The 21,593-nt window shown below is 44.1% G+C and overlaps 1 protein-coding gene across 1 annotated transcript in view; it reads left to right on the top strand.

Moving 5' to 3' along the window:
* TRA2B (transformer 2 beta homolog) overlaps positions 1 to 12,737 on the top strand; it is a 33,782-nt gene extending 21,045 nt beyond the window's left edge. Inside the window, exons 4-9 of the mRNA XM_054039423.1 lie at positions 454 to 642; positions 3,580 to 3,695; positions 5,058 to 5,141; positions 9,857 to 9,922; positions 11,224 to 11,297; positions 12,178 to 12,737. Of these exons, the coding sequence (XP_053895398.1) occupies positions 454 to 642; positions 3,580 to 3,695; positions 5,058 to 5,141; positions 9,857 to 9,922; positions 11,224 to 11,297; positions 12,178 to 12,188 (540 nt within the window). The 3' untranslated portion in view covers positions 12,189 to 12,737. The remainder of the gene's footprint in view (positions 1 to 453; positions 643 to 3,579; positions 3,696 to 5,057; positions 5,142 to 9,856; positions 9,923 to 11,223; positions 11,298 to 12,177) is intronic.
* The last annotated feature ends 8,856 nt before the right edge of the window (positions 12,738 to 21,593 follow it).

Genomic DNA, 21,593 nt, shown 5'->3' on the forward strand with positions numbered 1-21,593 from the left:
GAAAACTGCCTTGATGTCTTCAATAAACAAAAACAAATCAGCTAGACTAAAAAGTCATGTTCATTCTCAACTGTCTAAAATGAGGACTAAAATAAATGCCAAACTACTCCAATATAGAGGTGCTTGCAGACCAATATACAGATATTTGTATTCACCAGCAGCACCCTTTTCTGTGGCTAGACTATTGGGTGCTTCCAGAGAGTACCCACTTCTGGAAATAAAGTTGTGATGCCACTACAAAAGTTTGGCATGGGAATTGTGTGCTCCTCTTGTGGTGAGAAATGCAAAATATGTTTTTGTGAAAGCTAAGTCTGACATGTCTGTAAGTAAAACTAGCTTCTTAGATAGCAGTAGATTTTTATCTGTCTTGAAGTCATGCCAAATCAACGCATGTTTATAAAGTCACTGCATTGCTGAAAGTTTGAAATGAGAAGCTTTTTTTTATTCTTCTAGGCAAATCCTGACCCAAACTGTTGTCTCGGTGTGTTTGGATTAAGTCTATACACCACAGAAAGGGACCTGAGAGAAGTGTTCTCCAAGTATGGCCCAATTGCTGATGTTTCCATTGTGTATGACCAGCAGTCTCGGCGTTCAAGAGGATTTGCATTTGTGTATTTTGAAAATGTTGATGATGCAAAGGAGGTAAGCTAGAATATATAACACTTTTTTAAAATTTGCAATTCCCAACTGTTAAAAACTTATTCCTGCATAACTAGTACATAGCCCTGTAAAATGTGGTTTTTTTAAAACCTTTGTTTGAGACCATGTAGAAAAGGAATTAAGGTACAGTATTCATTAATATTTGAAACTGCTATAAGGAAAATATGCACCTGGACAAAAACAAGAATAGCAATCTTGGAAGCATTGGCATTTGTTTTCTGTAGTCTATTAACGATTCTTCAAAATAACTGATGGGCTTATGAATGTATTTACTCAAACTGATTTGACCAAGTGGTTAAAAAGCAAGCTTCTGAAAGGAATGATTTAGTGATCACTATTTCAAATACCACAGGTTAAAATTTCAGTATGGTCAATTCAGCCTCTATGTTAGTGAGAAATAAATAGTTCCACACAGCTGGTTATGTTTTTGACCAAAGCTGCTTTTTCCTGCTGGTTGGTTGTTGCATTTCACTAGTATTGTTTGTATGAATATAATTGTAAATTGCTTTGTGATTCTCTGGGATGAATGAAACACTATTTTAGTATTTAAATAAACTGAATGGAGGATTTTAATATGTAATCAGGCTTACAAACCAGTTAACTTTTAATTCTCCCATGGGGTGCATTTGATTTTGGATGTAGGTCTTGGCAAATGGGTAAATATATATGATAGTCTTAAAACAATATTTTAAAAGGTTTATATGGTTTTAGTTTTTATATTAGAGTAATTAATCAAATATGTGCCCAAAGCCACAATCATATTGTGTTTAAAATACTAGAACCTGACCATGGCAGTTAGACTATTAATGTTGCCCATTCACAGCTGGAGGTGAAAGTAACTTACACATATCCCAGAAGACTAACTTTATTCATCATATAAGAGCTGTAAGCCATCTTGAGGAATTATTAGATCCTGTCCCTTGTTGGTATCTCAGAACAAAATAAAGGTGTGAGTTTTGCTTTAAACAAAAATACAAGGTAAATCTCCAGTTGTACCAGAGTTACCCTCCTAAATACAAACTCAATTTGAAGATGCGTGTACTGTTACCCCAAGCAAACCACTGGTACCCCCAGCACATTGGTTATAATGGTCGCAACTGGCAAATGGATCCAGTATGAGCTTTGCGCCAATGAAACATGCATCAGGAAAATAACCCTTCAGAAGAAGTGGATGCTACCTATAGAGCCTCCAGACAAGCAGTTAAGAAGGCAAGAAACCTAGTTTTGGATACGCTGTATGATGAGATGCACAACTGTTCTCAATTTGCCAAAAAGAAAATATATATGATCTCATGGACAAGAAACCAAAGGAAGATGACAAAGTGAACACATCATTCATAAAGGATGCAGGGGTCTTGTATGTAACTGACAGTGAAAATTCTGGGGGTCTACTTAATGTGGAAAACCCTTTATATGCTGCATTGTCATGCGAAGCAATAATTATGAATGTAGATGCCTTTGAGGTCTGCCCACAGGTCACCTGGAAAAATAGCAGGTCCAGATGAAATGATGGTGGAAATGATCAAAGCCTTGAGAGAGGCTAGGGTACATTGGCTCACACACATCCTGCAGTCTGGGAAGAAAAGAGAATTCCATATTGGTACCGATATACAAACATAAAAGTACCTACACAACTGTTTGAAGCTTCTGTCCCACTGTGTGAAACTGAGAATCATAGCTGCATTCTCTGAAATGTGAAGCCCCTTTAAGGACAGAAGCAGTTTGGCTTTAGAAAAGGAAAATACACAATAGATAGTGTATTCATTGACTGACAGTTGATTAAGAAGGTGGAGGAAAATATCTAGCATAGTTCATTTGTTGGGCTTTTTTTGGTGTGCGTGGGGGAACACCCACACACACACACCCTCTCTCTCTCTCTCTCTCTCTAATGCTGAGAGGCACTGTAGGATCTTGTCCAGAGGGTGATGGATTTGTATGAGGGTTCCAAGACACAAGAGCCAGTTGCCCTTCCGTGTTTCAAGGAAGGCTTCAAGGTGAAGGGTTGGACTCCACCAGGGATTAGTGCTTAGTTCATTACTATTTATAATTGTGATAGACTTCATAGGTAAGTAAAAACAAATTGAAGGTTGTATGAAGATGATCTATACAAATTAAATTTTGCTAATGGCAAGGAAGATTTGGGTCCAGGCAATAGGGAACTAATAAACTATAGTGTCAAAATGAGTAAAGAAGAGAGAGATCATGTGGGTGACTTGCTCAGAACTAAGACAGATGAATATCAACATTGAGGGCCAGCGCCTAAATCGGGTATCATCTGTATTTATCTTGTGGGGCTGGTTAGTGACAAATAGAGAAATCTGAGAACCATAACCAAGATAGCTGAGCATGGGGGAAGTCTGGTGCAAGGTAAATGAAGTGACTTCTAATAAATGAATGCCCAGATTACATAAGGAGCAACTATAGAAAACCATGGTAAGACCAGCTCTTCTGTGTGGATCAGAGATATGGGTAACCAAAGAGAGGCACTTGAGAAGACTTGAAGTTATTGAAATGAGATGTTTGAGGGGAGACCTTGCAGGACCACATGTGGAAAGATGTCCTCCGGCATGAAACCAAGGTTTGCAGTATCAGAGAAGCTATAAAAGGAGAAGCTGAAATGGTATCAGCATGTACAAGGATGGATGAAAGGCATCCCGTTAGGGAGACATCTGAGACTAGAGTTTGTGGGCTGAGAACAAGAGGACAGCCAAGTAAACGGTGGATAGACTGTAAGGGAAGACGAAGTGAATATGGAGCAAGCATTGGACTGGCAAGCTTGGAAAAGACAGATCAACAATACAACCCCAGCTAGTTAGGAAAGGAGAAGTAGTTGATAGAAACTTGTTAGCAGTTATTAGGCTGAAGTTAATTTATTTGCAGTTAAAACTGTCTAAATCATGATTGTTTCACTCCGTATAGGCTAAAGAGCGTGCCAATGGAATGGAACTTGATGGGAGAAGAATCCGGGTAGATTTCTCCATAACAAAAAGGCCTCACACCCCTACACCTGGAATCTATATGGGGAGACCAACTTAGTAAGTTACTTCAGACATTGAATAGCACAAGTGGCATAAAGGAAATGCACATTTAGTTTACCACGTAGTCTGTTTTATTTTGCTAAATTATCTGTGCTCTTATAGGAATTCAGTATCAACACAATCCTGATTTTTATTTTTTACTTATTTATTGGTGCTTTTTGTTAAAGACTTTCAAAAATACACATGCAACTCTTGGTATATGGGCATAAAATAGTAGTGCATCTTGATTTGTGTACTTGCACCAAATGTTAAAATCATGCCAGTCAACATTGAGGCTACATATCAGACAACACTGTCAGGAAAAAATGTAATTGATCTAAAAATTCTATTTTCAGATAAAGCAACCTTTAAAATGTCAAATGATGGCACTTATTAGCAAAGTAACTGCCACTCAGTTTACGAAAATGACAAACTTGTATAGTTATCATTGAAGCAAATTCCATAACTTTTATTTAATTCTTACTGGTGGGTAACCCTCAAAGGTTGTATGCTTTTTCCAACTGTAAAAAGTCAAGATGCATTTGTGTACAATAATTTAGTGACTTGTAACATTGTGTTTGTATAACCATAAATAGAAATAAAACTACATAAACTTTTTTCACTTACTGGTAATACAACACTTGAACGCTTAAAAAAAAAAAAACTAATGCACCAAAAATGCATCAATTTCAGTACTTTGTATCCACCTGTCTAATGTTCCTTAATTTAGTCAGTTCTTAACTTGCTTCTAGTTGGCAGATATGACTTGTCCAGATCTATCAGCATAATTGTTTTCCATGGGAAATGGGCCTGGAAAACCAAGAGGGCATGGGCAGTTGGAGGCCAACAGTAGGAGAGGCCATACCCAGAAATGTTAAACTTGTAGCTTTAAATCTGAGCTTGCGATCTAAAAAGCTTGCATTAAAAATTTTGGTTTCATACCGTGAAAGGCACATGAGATCTAAGATCTCAAGTTGAAACACTTGAAGAATACATTTTTGTCAGCTGACAGCTTTTTTGAAAAGTCAGTTTAGTAGCTGGTACATTTTAAGTCACTACTGGGGGTTGGACTAGATGGCCTCCTGAGGTCTCTTCCAACCCTAATCTTCTATGATACTGGGCTCACTGAGGAAAAATCCTTCCAAAAGGGACTTTTTTCCCCCGTGAAAGTTACGAATAGGTGAAAGTTGTCTTAGAAAAGAATTTCTCCTGCAATATTTAAACTTAATGTTCATGTCAAAAAGTTAAATCCAGATTAAGTTTGCAGTTACATTTCCTGGCCACCTTATTTGAAGATTCCGACAGTACTGTTAGCTCAGCCAGACTTGCCTGTATGCAGTATTTTGTATTTTTCTAACTTTGTTTCACTGTTCCATGCAGTGGCAGCTCCCGACGAAGAGATTACTATGACAGAGGGTATGACAGAGGATATGATGATCGTGAATATTACAGCAGATCTTATAGGTGAGCCACTAGTAACAAATACAAGATATGTGCAGATCACCTTGGGCTAGAGTTTCTCTTGAAACGCCTCCATTTTGGAAGTAAATTATTTGCATTTCTTTTTAACTTATTAAATGTTATAACTGTACCTTTGAAACTCATTTGAAGTCACTATTTTACATCCAAGCTCTGGTTTTGAAATCTTTGGTCTTTGCTGCAAATAATTGTTGTTTGCCATCTGTTATTTTTGATGTACAGCCAGTGTGACCGATCAGAATTTCAGTTTGAATGAGATCTAATTTCAACATAAATAGTTCATAATGCTATAGTTACATGTATATCTGTATAATTTTAATTGCTTAATAGTGTCTATGCTGTGAATACTTCAGCTTTAAGAGCAAGCACACCTCTTCTGTCTGCTGGCCCAAAAGGGGAAGAAAAAAATCTCCCAAGAGACAGCAGTGGTGAAAGTATTAGTATACACCTCTGCCACTTGCATTTTCCCATCTGGTGGTCTAGCCATGCTCTGGAGAAACGTAGTCAACACAGCGGTAAAAATAGTAGTGACCACCAATGCTCAAAGTTATTGCCACTTGGCGTACAACAGTGGAAGATTATTTTGAAAGTTAGAGTGTAGATGAGGTCATAAATTAAACCTGTCCTTATACTGGACAGATCTACTATGAAAATGTCACATAGCCTTTCTACAAAAGAGGGCAATCCTATTTCACAGCTTCAAATCTATCAACTAACTCCTTGGCACCCATAGTTGGATTTTCCTGTTGTAAAGCCTGTTATGGACAACAGTTGCTTCAGGATACACCAACACAGCTACTAACTAGGAAATGAGAAGATAAAACAAATTAAGGGAGAAAGTGAAACATTAGACACATGCAGTGTTGAATTGTAGATAAAACTGTAGAATGCAGGGGTAGTGTAGGAACTTTGAATTCTATGATATAGATAAAAGGATAGAGGGCAACTGTTTAAAGCGGCAGTGCTAACAAGGCTTAATAGCGGTTTTATTTTGCAGAGGATTTAAGTCTGACAAACCTAGCGTGGTTGTACTTCATGTAACTGAAAGTTCATAGTTAACATATGTTGCCATGGATAAATTGTAGAACTGTTTGAAATTTATTTAAAACACACTTGAATATAGCTAGTTGGTGGTGGGTCTTGATGAAAAATGTCATGTTAATCTGAATTTTCAGATTGGTTGCATGAACAAAGTTGGACCACGTAATAGAGTCAAGACACAATTTAAATGTTAAGCTAATATCTAGTAGTTCATTTTCTTTGTGTGTATTTTAATGACTTCCTATCATCAGGCCTAAGGCAGATTTTGTGCAGTTATAAGATTTTAAATCTTTTATTCCTTAGCTGGGTCAAAATATCCCTTCTGAGCAACTATTTCCTTTAGTCCTTTTTCCTGTCACTCCTTCTAGGACAACCTTACTTTATTTTGTCTCCTTTTGTAATAATCACTCAAAATTGGTCATGCTTTCTTTTTTTCTAAATCTGAAAGTTTCTCATTTTAGAGAGTCAACAAATCCTCCAAATGTTACTTGCTTTATTCCCTTTATTTATGTTGTAGCTGGTTTTACAGAAACTTATATTAAATACAGGCTAGATAGAATCTCACCAACTATTTGAAACTGCTCATGCAGGAGAATTCCTTTAGGGTGAATTATGCTCCTGACCATTGCATACCAGCAGGAGTGTGAAACTAACTACTTTCACTCTTGGCAGTGCTCATACTGGTGTCGAGAGTATGAGGCATGGCTCTGAGCATGGGGAACAGGAATGGGAGCCTAGAGAGAGCATAGACTAAAACAAGGGAAATATGTTAACTAAGAGTGGAATGATGTGCACAAACATAAAGACTGGACCAGTGGTTTAGTGGCGTCACTGTTAGAATTAAGGACCATTCTCTTTGCTCTGCATCCTGGCTAGTGGTAGGTGCTCTGTAGACAGTGTTCACTGTCATCTAGTCAAGCACACCTGTGGTCACTCACCAGACTGCTGTGAGGAGTTACAGCCCCTGTATCCCACGTGCTTTAAGCCTGCAGAGTTTGAGCAGAGTACAGCCATTGCCCTATCTTTGGTGATCTAGACACTGTTGGGGTGTAGATGCTCTATCCAGCACTCCTTCTTGACAGCTGCTGCCTTGCCCCTCAGGCTCCTGTAGCTCCCACAACTCCAGCTTTGTAGGTTGTTTGGGCCCACAAGTTAATTCTTCAAGGACATGTAATAGGTATAATACACAATGTACGCAGACTTTGCACGGGATTCTAAAACACCACTGCTCATCCTTTAGTAGCATGAGAAATGCACAGATTTATACAAAAATAAACTCCATGCTCAGTTTCCTTACCACTCTAGAGTATTTGTTGGGCTGGGAGCTGGGTCCTCTGGGGATGTCTCAGACCAGTCTGTTGCACCTCATGGCTTTAACTTCTGAATGATGGAGTCTCTTCCCTTCTCTCTCTCTCTCTCTCCCCCCTCCCTCCCCCCCCCCCCCCCAACAAGCTTGCTTTCTCTCATCTTGGTTGGTCCTACAGCTATCCCCAACCCCATGAAAGCCAGGCCTGTCTCTTCTCCTGCCCAGAGGATCCTGTGTGGCTCTGAGTCCCTCATGTTTTTATGTCTCACCACAAACACCTGCTTTTGTTCTGCTGCTGATAATTTTTCCACTCTCCAGAACTCCCCTCCTACAGCCAAATGGCTTCTCCCAGCTCTGGCCAATCTCTTTAGCATAACTATTAACCAGCCAGAGTATAGTATCTAACTTTACCTACTCTCCATTGTATCTCATCTGGGTGATATGTGCTTACAGTCTTGTCAGCAGCGGTGGATACATACAGGCAGAGGCATTTCATCATACAGAAATTTTCGTAACCTCACAATATCAACCAAAATTCATAAGTTGTACACATTCTCCATATGTTCATCTTCCTATCCACTATTTTCTCCTCCCCTTTACCTATTACATACACTCTTGTTCTAGAAGTGTCGTGCTTTTAGAACAGAAATGCTTGGTAAGAATACAGGGGCTCACCTTATGTAATTTCAACAAACTGTCTGGGCCTCAATTTTTCCACCTACCCTTACTTAAAAATAAGCAGGTAGCTTTTGGATTTTACCTTGTTCTGCAGCATATTTACAGCCTTTAACATAATTGAAGCTGAGGCTAAGCCACAATCTTACTTCCTGTGTCTGGATGTTTAAGAATCCATCAGTTGTCCTTATAGCTAAAATGCCTGATCTCTTTTTGACGTGTTAAACTTAACTCCCTCACACTATAATTTATTTGTACTGTATTACCATAGTGCCTAGGAACCCTAGTCATGGAGCAGGTCCCCTTGTGTTAAGGAAATGTACTCTCGCCTAGCCAGATCTTATGGAACTAGGAGTGTTGTCACAAATTAAGTAATATAAATAACATTTTTGCTGCAAGCAGACACTAATTACATACGTTGGTGCTGTACTAGGAGATCTTATTTGAATAAAATTCTATTCAGTCTTTAGAAAAAATACATAAGGAATTCCTAATTAGAAATATTCAGTATGTAGTCTCCTTTCCTGCCTGCCTCTCACTGGAAGTGTTAATTTTTATCATTTTGCTTCTGGCCTTTGAGCAGTAAAGTTAAAGGTCTTTGAATATCCACTTATCCCCTCTTTTCCCCCTTATCCTCTGTAATCTAAATTACAAGCTGACTGGCCTTCACCCAGAGGTGTTGTCTGAGTCTTTGTAGTGATGACTCCCAAACTCCCAGTTTGACCATTTAGCCACCTGCTCAGCCTTTGACATCTCCATGTACACTGTTTTTCATTAGGCCCAAAGGATCATTGTGAAAGGGCAGAGTTGTGGCCTCATCTATGCTGCAAATAAGCACTGAGATTGCAGCGATGAGCAGGGGCAGAGCGGAAAGCAGAATGGACAGACCTATGTATGTTAGACTACCTGTGTAACTTCAAACAGAAAAATTACCAAAATAGTGTGTTCATTCCAAAGTAATCATCTCCTTATTTTTCTAACACTTTCTTCCTTTCCTCCTTCCTTCCATCATTTGAGTCTTGTCTAGAACTTTGATTATAATGTCTTTGGACCGGAGACAGTATTTGCATTGCAAGATACCTGTAACGTTTGTAGATGGTGTACGATGTATAACATTTACAGTATATTTTATTTGGCTACCTTATACCAAATGTGACCACTTCCCCACTACATAATTAAGACAGTTTCATTAAAATGATAATGAGAATTTTACTAGCTAATGCGTGAAATCCTATCATGAGAATGAACTGATCTTACTTGTCTCATTTCGAAACAAAACTACTGCTCCCTGGTGAGTGAGCAAGTACAAATTTTTGCACAGAGTAGTGTGACTGCATTTGCTTCAATTTAAAATGGAAGATAATCTCAAATTGCTGCTACCTGGAGGATAGGAAATTATAACGTACAATATTGGTAAACTGGACCATGAGATTTCCTCAACTTTCCCAGACACTTTGTGATTTTTGCCAAGCCATGCTGGGCATAGTACATGAATGAACTGTGATGAGACAGGTAGCTTACACTTACACAATGCAGCAAATTTTATTTAGGTATTTTCTTGTCTTTCCTGTGTGATCCTACTGTAGTTTTATATTCGATATAACGCTTTGTTTTCCTTGTTTTATACCTTTGAAAATAATAAAGTGCGAAAAATGTTGTTTTGCTTCTGTCTTCACAGAGGAGGTGGTGGAGGAGGAGGAGGAGGAGGATGGAGAGCTGCCCAAGACAGGGATCAGATCTACAGGTATGCTTAGACAGGTTTTAATATCCAAAGAACAGTAGAAATGTTCATGAAACAGCCTGCCTAAAAAATTCAAACAGCTGAGGCCTAATGTACATCCAAAAGCATTAAAAGAAAGTGGAGTAGTCACTAGCAAATGAATACAATTTTTCAGCAAGCCACAGAACTCATTAAAACAAGTCCACCTGATTAAAATTATATAGGTTGGTGATAACATAGGCTAGTGATGGAGCTTTACGCGTAGAAAATTCACAATCTGTGCCAAAGAGTTATGAATTTTTCAGTTACTCTTAAACTATTCTGTGAACTTTAGTGCTGGGGGACAGGACCCAGTGCGGGGGGGGGGAAACAAATGTAGAGAACCTTGATTTGGGGACTGGGGGGAAGGAGATTGCAGCTGTTGGTGTTCATCTCCAAATAAATATTTAAATTGGAAACAAATCGAAGATAAGTAGTATTGGTTTGTTGCTTATCATATGGTATGCTGTTTGATTGCAGATAAGATTAATGTTTCTCAGGCTCTGAATATTTAATAGTCCAAAAATTAACATTGGCATTACTCATGGTTTGTTTTTTAAAATATAAAATGAAACCTTTTCTCCGGAAATATTAAGTACCTCAAGCTTGCTTTCTTCATAGACTACTAGTTTTTATAGGCATGCAGTCACCCAGCACACAGTGAACCTGTGGAACTCATTTCCAGGGGATGTTGTGAAGGCTAAAAGTATAACTAGGTTCAAAAAAGAATTGGAAAAGTTCTGGGAGGATAGGTTCATCAATGGCTATTAGCCAAGATGGTCAGGGACAAACTCCATGCTGTTAGTGTGCTTAAGTGGCTGGTTGCCAGATCCTGAGACTGGACAACACAGAGTGGATCACTCAATAACTTCCCTGCTTTGTTCATTCCCTCTAAAGCATGCAGCACTGTTGGAAGACCGAATATTTCACTAGGTAGACCATTGGTGTGACCCTGTATGGCCATTATGTTCTAGTACCTTTACTGACTTTTAGGTAGCATCTATCAATACAGTATACAGATGCTCCTGTCAGCTCTGCAATGCGTGGTTTTCAGTGAATCAACTGGTAGTTAAGAATGTTGCACAGGCAGCTACAGTGCATGTGTGACCGGATTAACCTTAAATTTCTGGTGACCAGTATTCATGGGATGTAGACTAATCAGCAATAGGGGTGTTGAAGGAGAATTATAATATGGTATTTCTTGGTATCATTTGAATTTGTGTATATCAGTATTAATTACTTTAAAACCTGAATTAGCTTAATTATCATGTTAATCCTTTCCACAGGAGAAGATCACCATCCCCATACTACAGCCGAGGAGGTTACAGATCTCGCTCCAGATCTCGATCCTATTCACCTCGTAAGTCTTGTTTTAGAATTGGTTGTGTCATTTATTGGATGATGACTTCCACGTAGAAAAAAAAATTGAGAGCAAAACTACTGGATCTTTAATATTCTCGCCATCTACTTTAATGCCCCTTGAAAAAAAACTGAGTTCTCCAAGCAAGTGACCACCTTTTAAGGACAAGGCAAATGTCAGTTTTACTCTTGCCTCCTTGCCTTACTGTGTCCTTGCCATGCATAACTTTCCTTTTAAAAAGTCATGGGAGACTGTGTCACGGTTAACGTTTTGGTTATGCCCAAGATCAAACGGTCAATCTCGGCAGAGGCTAACATGTTGTAACTGTTTCCCAACACGGTACCTTCTATAGGATAGATAATACTTTTTAAATTAATCTGAGATTAAAGTCAGAGTAATGGCTTTTGTATTAGTATATTTAATATCCAAAAGTTGCTAAAATGAGGGCTTCTCTCTGGATTATCTCACTATATCAGCACATATTCTGGAGAGGTGTTTATATGGGTAAGTTCTGTTTAAAATAGAATGTCATTAAATTATTTTTACTTGGTCATAAGGGATACATGTTAATGATGTTCCCATATTCTTTGCTAATAAACATACATAGTAATCTGCATTGTATCTGTCCTTTGTCAGTACCTTGAGACACTAGTCCTCCATATGTCAAGTGTCTGAGGGCTTGCTTACACAGGGAAGATCAGTGCTTTAGTTAATACTGGTAAATTTCCCTATGCAGACAAGCCCTTAGCTCTTGAATTTCTGTTACCCACTTGAACAAGGTGATCACAGATGTTGAAAGGCTTTGATTGATATATTTAAAGATTTAGCCTATTAGTAATTACAAAATGAATTAATGTATGTTTACTTTTTCCTCTTACAGGTCGCTATTAAAACATGAAGTTTAGAGGAATTTCTAACTACAGCCCTTGAGCTGGGATCGCAGATATGTGGACAATATTTTTATTGTCTATTCTGTTTAAAAAGTGAGCAGTGCCTAGTGAATAGGTGACTTTTACACCTTTTATGAAGACTACTTTTTGGTGAAGTTAAAATGCTGTTTCATTCTGCATATCTGTGTAGTTCGGTGCTTTGTTCAAAGTTGTGTTTTTGAGAGGAGTATGTTTTGCATGTATTTTTTTAGTCAGAATTTTGACTGCTGAAAGGTTTCTATTATACAAAACTGTTCATTTAAAGTTTTTTCTACTGATTCCAGGATATTCTGAAGATCAAAACCTGTGTAAAATGCTTTCAAATGGTAAAAAATAATAAACAGTTTGATTTTTACTTCCCATATCTTATGCATAGCCAAAGTAATCTGTTCCTCCAATTCTCAAATTCAGTAGCTAATTAACTAAGAAAAGACAGTCATCGCCCTTCTTCACAGCCCGCCAGAATATGCATAGTATGAAGCCCATTAATAAAATGTTAAGTTTATACCGCTTTTATCTGGACAAAAGTTACTTCTACGAAATTGCTGCTTTGTGGCTTGTAAATAGATGCTTATCTAAAGGTCTGACTAGTCAAGCCTTATGTGTAACTTGTACACTAGCAGGAGGGAGGGGTATGTTGAATACTATTGTATACTTGGAGAAGGCTTTTTTATAAATTACTGTTATATGGTGATGTTTGAGCTTTTAATTGGCTGTCATGGGGTGACGGAATACATTCTACACCTCCGAACATGTTATGTCTGAAGGCTTGTGAATGAGACCATGTGCTTTATTAGGACCAGGCAGGGAATAGATTTTCACTGGAGTAGACAACACGTACACAACTAATGAGCATACAAAGTCCGAGGCGCTCAGCTGTGAGGTTTTCACTTACCAAAGGTAACCAGCTAAACTGTTTCAATTTTTAAAAAAGGAGTTATTCCTTGAAAGCGTAGCTTTTGTAATACTTCAGGGATTTGCATAAGCTTTTAAATCTCTGAAGTATTGGAGACCATGAATGTACAGAACTAGCCTACTAGTTCCCTACTTTCTCAAACTACAAAGTAGCTTTCCTACCACTCTTCTATTTACTAAAGTTTTTTTTTATTTGGTTTTTTGTCTGCTACACTGCTTGCCATCAGTGGATTTCTCACCCATTCACAAGTAGGAAGAGCAGCATATGGCCTACATATGAGGTGGGGAACTTAAAGGATCAACAACACCAGGAAGGAAAAGAAAAATATGTGGGGATGGGGATAGAGAGAGGTAAAACAAGAATGAAAATGGAGAGAAGGTGGCAACTATCCTGAGTTGGCTTTCGTAGCTTTATCCAGTGTTCCTGTAGGAGTGATCAGTACAAAGTATGATCACAATCTCACTATTATTGGGTTAAATTGCAAAGTTTTACTCCAGACTTGCTTTTATAGATTTTTAAGGCCAGAAGGGATCTCCTGCTTAACATAGGCCAAAGCATTTCACCCAGTAATTCCTGTGTCAGACCCATATCTTGTGATTGAGTTAGGGAATTGTTTTTAGAAACAGACACCCAGTCTTGATTTAAAGACTTCAAGTGATGGAGAATCCAGCAGTGTTCCAGTGATTCATTACCGTCACTCGAATTTTGCTATGTCTTTGATAACATAAAGAGCCCTCTATTGTCAGAGATCTCACTATATAGGTACTTAAGAGACCATGGTCAAATCACCACTTGACTTGCAGTGTGTATGGATAACAGAACTGGAAACTGCATTCTTGTAGTAGTCTTACTAATGCTATCTACAGAGGTAATGCCACAACCCTACTCCTATTCAAATGTTCCATTTATACCTCCAAAGGTGACATTACCATTCCAAGCCACCACATCACATTAGGAGCTTAAGATCACCTGGTTAACCATGATTCATATCCTTTTTGGAGTCATTTATAAAGATTTTGAATACCAATAAGCAAAAAAACGATCCCTATGGGACTCCACTAGAAACACCTCTATTGGGAGTTTTCCATTTACAAATGTTTGATCTGTTTTCCTACAAAGGAACTAATAACATCACCATTTACATAGAGCAAAAAAACACAAGTTTTTTACCTTTTCCTCAAAGTAGGGGGAAATGGAAAAGAAACAATGTATTGATGCAGGCCATATGGTATTTTTATTCTGTAATGTGTACAGATACCAGGGATGTTTGTTTGTAAGAAGCTAAATTGAACAGAATAGTAAGGTGAGAGGGAGAGGCAGCCATGGATCTTTTAAAGGGGACGTCAGAGATTTGGTTACTCGAGAAACATAAATACATATGGTTTTATGGTATGTTACTGTCCTGTGCTAACTTACACTGTACATTGGTAGATGCACCAGACCCTGCTACAACTCAGTGGCAGAGCTGGCAATAGAATGCAGGCCTCCTAATGCTATGTCCTATCCTACATTTGTACTTGAAAGGGTGTTCCAATCACCATGCTTAAAACAAGAGGGTCTTTATTGTGCATCTAGCCCCCAAAAGTTAAATCCTGGTACAGCTTTGTAAAGGCCAGATATGTAGTGTGCTTTGGTCCTATCTAGGCATACAAAATTAGCCTGTTAAAAGCAAAAATTGGGAAGGTACCTGGCAGTGACAGAGGGGGGCCTATTTATAAATAAGCGTGTCTGAAATGTGAGGAAACTGATGTGATTGGATGACTAAAGCTGGTAGGAATTCTTGCGGGGGGAGGGAAGAGACATTCCATCCTCTACGTGGGACTTGAACCTAGCTCTTCCCATCCCAGCTTAGTCCCCTAGCCACCAAACTTGGTTATGGTGGGGGGGGGGGGGGGGGTGTCTCTCACATTTTCTGTTAGAAAAAAATGTAAAAGGTCTGTGTTTGGACATTTTCCCCATTCCAAATTGGGACAAACGCATTAAAAATATTAGCAGGATAGGAAAACTTTCCTGCTTAGCTCTAGGGATAATGCCGTGTAAACCACTGGCAAGGCAAATTAGGCCAGGGGTGGGGAGCAGCCTAAAAAAGTCTAGGTAGAATGGTACCTGTTCCCCAGTCCTCCTGAAGCATGTCACCACACCAGGAACCATCTCACTTACAATGGTTAGGCCTGATTGCCCTGTTACCAATGATTTTGCCATTCCAACAGGAGCAATTTTCATATTTAGACATCTCACAAGCGCATCCCTCCTCCTTCCCCCCGGAGAGAACCAAGACTGGACAGGAGATCCAGGACTTCTTCTTCGAGTGCTTGCTCATATCCATTCCATTAGGTGTGTGCGCGCCGCGTGCACGATCGTCGGAAGATTTTCTACCCTAGCAACACCGGCGGGTCGGCTGTGGAGCCCCCTAGAGTGGCGCCTTCATGGCGCTGAATATATACCCCAGCCGACCCGGCGCCCCCTCAGTTCCTTCTTACCGCCCCTGACGGTCGTTGGAACTGTGGAGCGCTGCTTAGCTGTTCTCCACTCTCCCTAGCTTAGTTTGTTGTATCACAGTTATAGTTATAGTTCTAGTGTTTATAGTTAAATAGTTAAATAGTTTAAAAGTTGTTCTAGTTGTTCTAAGTAGTTCAGGGGATTAAGGGGGTCGTCTCCCCCTTTCTCCCCCGGCCGCGGGGCCAGGCTCATGCCCAACGCTCCCGGCTTCAAGCAGTGCGCCTCCTGCGCTAAGCCTATGCCCACGAGCGACCCGCACGACTCCTGTCTGAAGTGCCTGGGAGAGTCCCATCAAACAGACAAGTGCAAGATCTGTAAGGCCTTCAGACCAAGGACCAAGAAGGAGCGGGACTTTCGGCTCCGGCAACTCCTGATGGAGGCGGCACTTAGTCCGGACGCTCCATCTACAAGTCAGGCCCCGGCACCTAGCACCTCGGTGCGCAGTGCCCCGGCGGCACCGGCTATGACGACCACGCGAGTGGCGTCAGACAAGCCTCCCCGGCACCGGACCTCGTCGGCACCGCAAGCAGTGCCTCGGCGCCGGTCATTATCCCCGGGGCATAAAAAAGCCCATAAGACGGGGACATCCGTGCCGAAGACGCCGGCTCCCCCAGTGCCGGGGGTAGAGCCGCGTCCGCCGGTGTTGCACCAGAAACAGGTGCCTCCAGCACCGTTGACTCTGGCGCCGAGGCCGTTGAGTCCGGTGCAGATAGCGTCTCCACCGAGACCGGCGGTGATACAGTGCCTCCCGTCGACTCCAGAGACCTTCGCGGCGGCGAGAGACTTAATAGCTCTCACGGAGCCGGCACCGCCTCAACCACCGGCACCGACTGCACCGTTGACTCGCCCGGTCCAGTCGAGGGGGAAACCTGCCTTGATGCGCCCTCCATCGCAAGGGCTGGAACCTCGGCACCGATCCAGGTCCCGAAGCAGGTCCCCACGCCGCTCGCAGTCCCGGCACCGAATATCGCCTCGGCACCGGTCGTACTCGCGGCCAAGATCTTCTTCGCGGCACCGCTCTACGTCTCGGCACCGCTATGATCGTCGGCACCGATCAACGTGGAGACGTAGTTCTCGGCACCGCTACGGTCGACGCTCGACGTCGAGAGGCCGCTCCTGGCACCGGGCATACTCCAGGTCCTCGTCGAGGTCCAGATCCGACTCCCGGCACCGACGAGGTCATCGGCACCGGTCGCGGTCCCGGCACCGATCGCCGGCACCGCGTAGAGATAGATCATCTCCGGACCGGCACCGTGCGGCACCGCAGCCAATGGGAATCGTCTCGACGCTCTCGGCACCGCCGTGGCCATCGAGATTGGTGTCCCACTCCTCGGAGGACCTCTCGAGATCGGCATACCCCCCTCAGGGGCAAGCCGAGGAACAGGACTTGGGACATTGGCAGGACACGACAGGGGACCATTCTCATGGCCCATCTCACTGGTCGTTTTGGACCCCGTGGGCGTACCATCAGGCGCAAGGGGCTCCAATTGCTTCGACCTCTCGCTCCGGTCACTCCATCAGAGGGGCCCCGGAGTCCACCATTTCTCGGCCTCCGCCAGGGGGCATGGAGGCTTCTGGGTCCGCACCACCTGACGCCCTGGACCCAGGCACAGGTGATGCTCCAGCCCAGGAACAGGGAGACCAGGACCAGCCCTTGGATCCTGTTCCACCGGAGGCATCTTCCTCTTCTTCTCCGGATGAGGCAGTGGCGGGCACATCGTGCACAGGCCCACCTCCAATAGATCTTCGGGCTCACCAGGATCTTCTGCGCAGGATGGCCCATAACATGGACCTGCAGGCGGAGGAGATAGTGGAGGTGCACGACCCGATCGTGAATATCCTTGGAGCGGATGCCCCATCGAGGGTGGCGTTACCCCTGATCCGCACGATTCAAACGAATGCGGATACGATATGGCAAACTCCTGCCTCTATCCCACCCACAGCGAGAGGGGTGGAAAGGAAATACTTTGTCCCATCTAAGGACTACGGGTACTTGTATACCCACCCCCAACCGTGTTCACTGGTGGTGGAATCAGTGAACGCACGAGAGCGCCACGGCCAGCAGGCTGCAGCGCCTAAATCAAAAGAGGCTAAGCGGCTCGATTTGTTTGGCCGTAAGGTTTACTCAGCCGGAGGGCTGCAACTTAGAGCGGCGAACCAACAGGCGCTACTGAGCCGCTACAATTTTAACTCCTGGAACTCTATGGGGAAGTTTAAGGAGTTGATTCCCCAGGAGTCCAGGGAAGAGTTTGGAGCCATGGTAGAGGAGGGCAAGAAGGTGGCTCGGACCTCCTTGCAGGCCTCCTTGGACATAGCAGACTCAGCTGCGAGGACCCTGGCTTCGGGTATCGCTATGCGCAGGATCTCCTGGCTTCAGGTTTTGGGTTTGCCTCCGGAGCTGCAGCAAACCCTACAGGATCTGCCCTTTGAGGGACATGGATTGTTCTCAGACAAGACGGACTCTCGCCTGCAGAGCCTCAAGGACTCGAGAACAATCATGCGCTCCCTGGGGATGCATGTTGTGGGCCCTCAGCGCAGACCATTTAGGCCGCAGCCTCAGCGCTTCTACCCCCCCCCGCCTCGTCAGAGACAAGACTCGGCCCGGAGGCGAGGGCGAGGTGGTAGGAGAAGATGGGCTGGCCCTCAACCCGGTCAGAACCAGGGGCCACCAAGACCACCTTCAGGTCCTAGACAGAACTTTTGAAGGTGCGGTCGAGGACGGCGCCCCAGTCATCCCCCAGGATCCAGCCCCCTCCTTTCAGGATCGTCTCTCCCACTTCCACCGCGCTTGGTCCCTTATAACTTCGGACTGTTGGGTCCTCCGCACGGTGGAGAGGGGATACGCTATCCAGTTTTCTTCTATACCCCCCTTCCCCGTCCCTCTTCAGGGACCCTTCTCACGAGAAACTTCTTATACAGGAGGTTTCTACGCTCCTGGCCATGGGGGCCATAGAGGAGGTTCCGATAGAGTTAAGGGGCAGGGGATTTTATTCCCGTTACTTCCTGATCCCCAAGTCCAAAGGAGGTCTGCGGCCCATCTTGGACTTGCGCGGACTCAACAAATTCGTAGTAAAGTTGAAGTTCCGCATGGTCTCTTTGGGGGCCATTATCCCTTCCCTCGATCCTGGAGACTGGTTCGCCGCCCTCGACATGAAAGACGCATACTTTCACATCTCAATTTACCCACCTCACAGACGCTTCCTGCGATTCGTGGTAAACGCGGTGCACTACCAATTTGCAGTCCTTCCCTTCGGCCTATCCTCGGCCCCAAGAGTGTTCACGAAATGTATGGCTGTCGTGGCAGCGTACCTTCGTCAGCAAGGGATACAGGTGTTCCCGTACCTAGACGACTGGCTGGTACGCGGTCGCACCAAGGAGCAAGTTCAAGCTCACGTCCACATAATAGTGCACACATTCAACGAGTTGGGCATCCTACTCAACAAGGACAAATCCACTCTAGAACCTACCCAGAGAATAGAATTCATAGGCGCAGTTCTAGACTCCAGACGTGCACAAGCCATCCTGCCAGACAACCGATTTGGCACCATCACGAGCCTCATTCAAGGGCTCCAGGCGTTCCCAACTACCACGGTGAGGTCGTGCCTTACCCTGCTGGGTCACATGGCTTCCTGCACGTACGTAACCAGGCATGCCAGACTTCGGCTTCGCCCACTCCAGACCTGGGTGTCGTCAATATATCGACCACATCGGGACAGCCTGAACATGGTGGTCACGGTCCTGATCTCGGTCCTGACCTCCCTCACCTGGTGGCTAGATCACAATGTGGTCTGCGAGGGGATGCCATTTCACGCCCCACAACCCTCTCTGCATCTGGTCACAGACGCTTCATCTCTGGGTTGGGGCGCCCATCTCAACGAACACCATACCCAGGGCCTGTGGACTGCACCCCAGCTAGCCCTGCACATCAATGTTCGGGAACTGATGGCGGTGCGCCTGGCGTGCCAGGCATTTCTCAACCTCCTACGTGGCCGATGTGTGTTAGTTCTCATCAACACCACGGCCATGTTTTACATCAACAAGCAAGGAGGAGCACGTTCGTCAATTCTATGCCAAGAGGCCATTCGCCTGTGGGACTTCTGCATCGCCCACTCAATCCATCTCACGGCATCGTTCCTCCCTGGAGTCCAGAACACTCTAGCGGACCGACTCAGCAGGTCCTTCCAGACGCACGAGTGGTCTATCCGTCCGGACATCATACATTCCATCTTCCAAAAGTGGGGGTTTCCCCAGATAGACCTGTTTGCATCTCGAGACAACAGGAAGTGCCACGTGTTCTGCTCCCTACAAGGTCGAGCTCCGGGCTCCCTCTCGGATGCGTTTCTCCTTCCCTGGAAAGACCACCTGTTTTATGCCTTCCCTCAGTTTCCTCTGGTCCACAAGGTACTGCTCAAATTGCGCAGAGACCAGGCACAGGTAATTCTGGTCGCTCCAGCGTGGCCGAGACAACATTGGTACACCACACTGTTGGAACTCTCGGTTCAGACACCGATCCCGCTTCCGTTGTGTCCGGATCTCATCTCTCAGGACCACGGCCGGCTGCGTCACCCCGACCTGCAATCACTCCACCTCACGGCGTGGCTGCTCCATGGTTCACCCAGGCAGAGCAGCAATGCTCGCACTCTGTCCAACAGATTCTGCTGAGCAGTAGGAAGCCCTCAACACGCACCACGTACCTGGCCAAGTGGAAGCGGTTCTCCTGTTGGTGCGAACAACGAGCCATGTCCCCGTTGCAGGCACCCATTCCTCTCATTTTGGAATATCTCCTCTCCCTAAAACAGCAGGGGTTGGCGATATCTTCAATTAGAGTTCACCTGGCCACTATATCAGCCTTTCACCCAGGGGAACTCGCGTCCTCGGTATTCTCTAACCCGATGGTCGTTAGATTCCTCAAGGGCTTAGACCGGATGTACCCACAACAACGTCAGCCCGTTCAGACGTGGGACCTCAACCTGGTTCTCTCCAAGCTCACAGGTCCTCCATTCGAGCCACTGGCCACCTGTTCACTTTTGTACCTATCCTGGAAGACAGCCTTCCTTGTAGCCATCACCTCAGCAAGGTGCGTTTCTGAACTCAGGGCGCTTACATCCGAGCCCCCTTATACAGTTTTCCATAAGGATAAAGTGCAGCTTCGTCCACATCCTGCCTTTCTCCCTAAGGTGGTTTCTCCTTTTCATATCAACCAGGACATCTTTCTCCCGGTCTTTCATCCCAAACCACATGCCACTCGCCAGGATCAACGTTTGCATTCCCTGGACGTACGAAGGGCCCTGGCCTTCTATATTGACCGCACAAAGCACTTTAGAAAGACGACGCAACTCTTCGTTGCAGTGGCCGACCGAATGAAAGGCTCACCGGTCTCCTCACAACGCCTATCCTCCTGGATTACGTCTTGCATCCGGACTTGCTATGACCTGGCAGGTGTCTCAGCACCGCACCTCACCGCTCACTCCACGAGGGCCCAGGCTTCCTTGACGGCTTTCCTGGCACAAGTTCCGATCCAGGACATTTGTAGAGCAGCGGTTTGGTCATCAGTCCACACATTTACAGCTCACTATGCACTAGTGCAGCAGTCCAGAGACGATGCTGCTTTCGGATCAGCGTTTTTGCACACAGCAATGTCTCACTCCGACCCCACCACCTAAGTTGGGCTTGGGAGTCACCTAATGGAATGGATATGAGCAAGCACTCGAAGAAGAAAAGACGGTTACTCACCGTTGTAACTGTTGTTCTTCGAGATGTGTTGCTCATATCCATTCCAAACCCGCCCCCCGTCCCCACTGTCGGAGTAGCCGGCAAGAAGGAACTGAGGGGGCGCCGGGTCGGCTGGGGTATATATTCAGCGCCATGAAGGCGCCACTCTAGGGGGCTCCACAGCCGACCCGCCGGTGTTGCTAGGGTAGAAAATCTTCCGACGATCGTGCACGCGGCGCG

Source organism: Malaclemys terrapin, chromosome 9 (assembly GCF_027887155.1).
Source record: "Malaclemys terrapin pileata isolate rMalTer1 chromosome 9, rMalTer1.hap1, whole genome shotgun sequence".
Lineage (NCBI taxonomy): Eukaryota > Metazoa > Chordata > Testudines > Emydidae > Malaclemys > Malaclemys terrapin.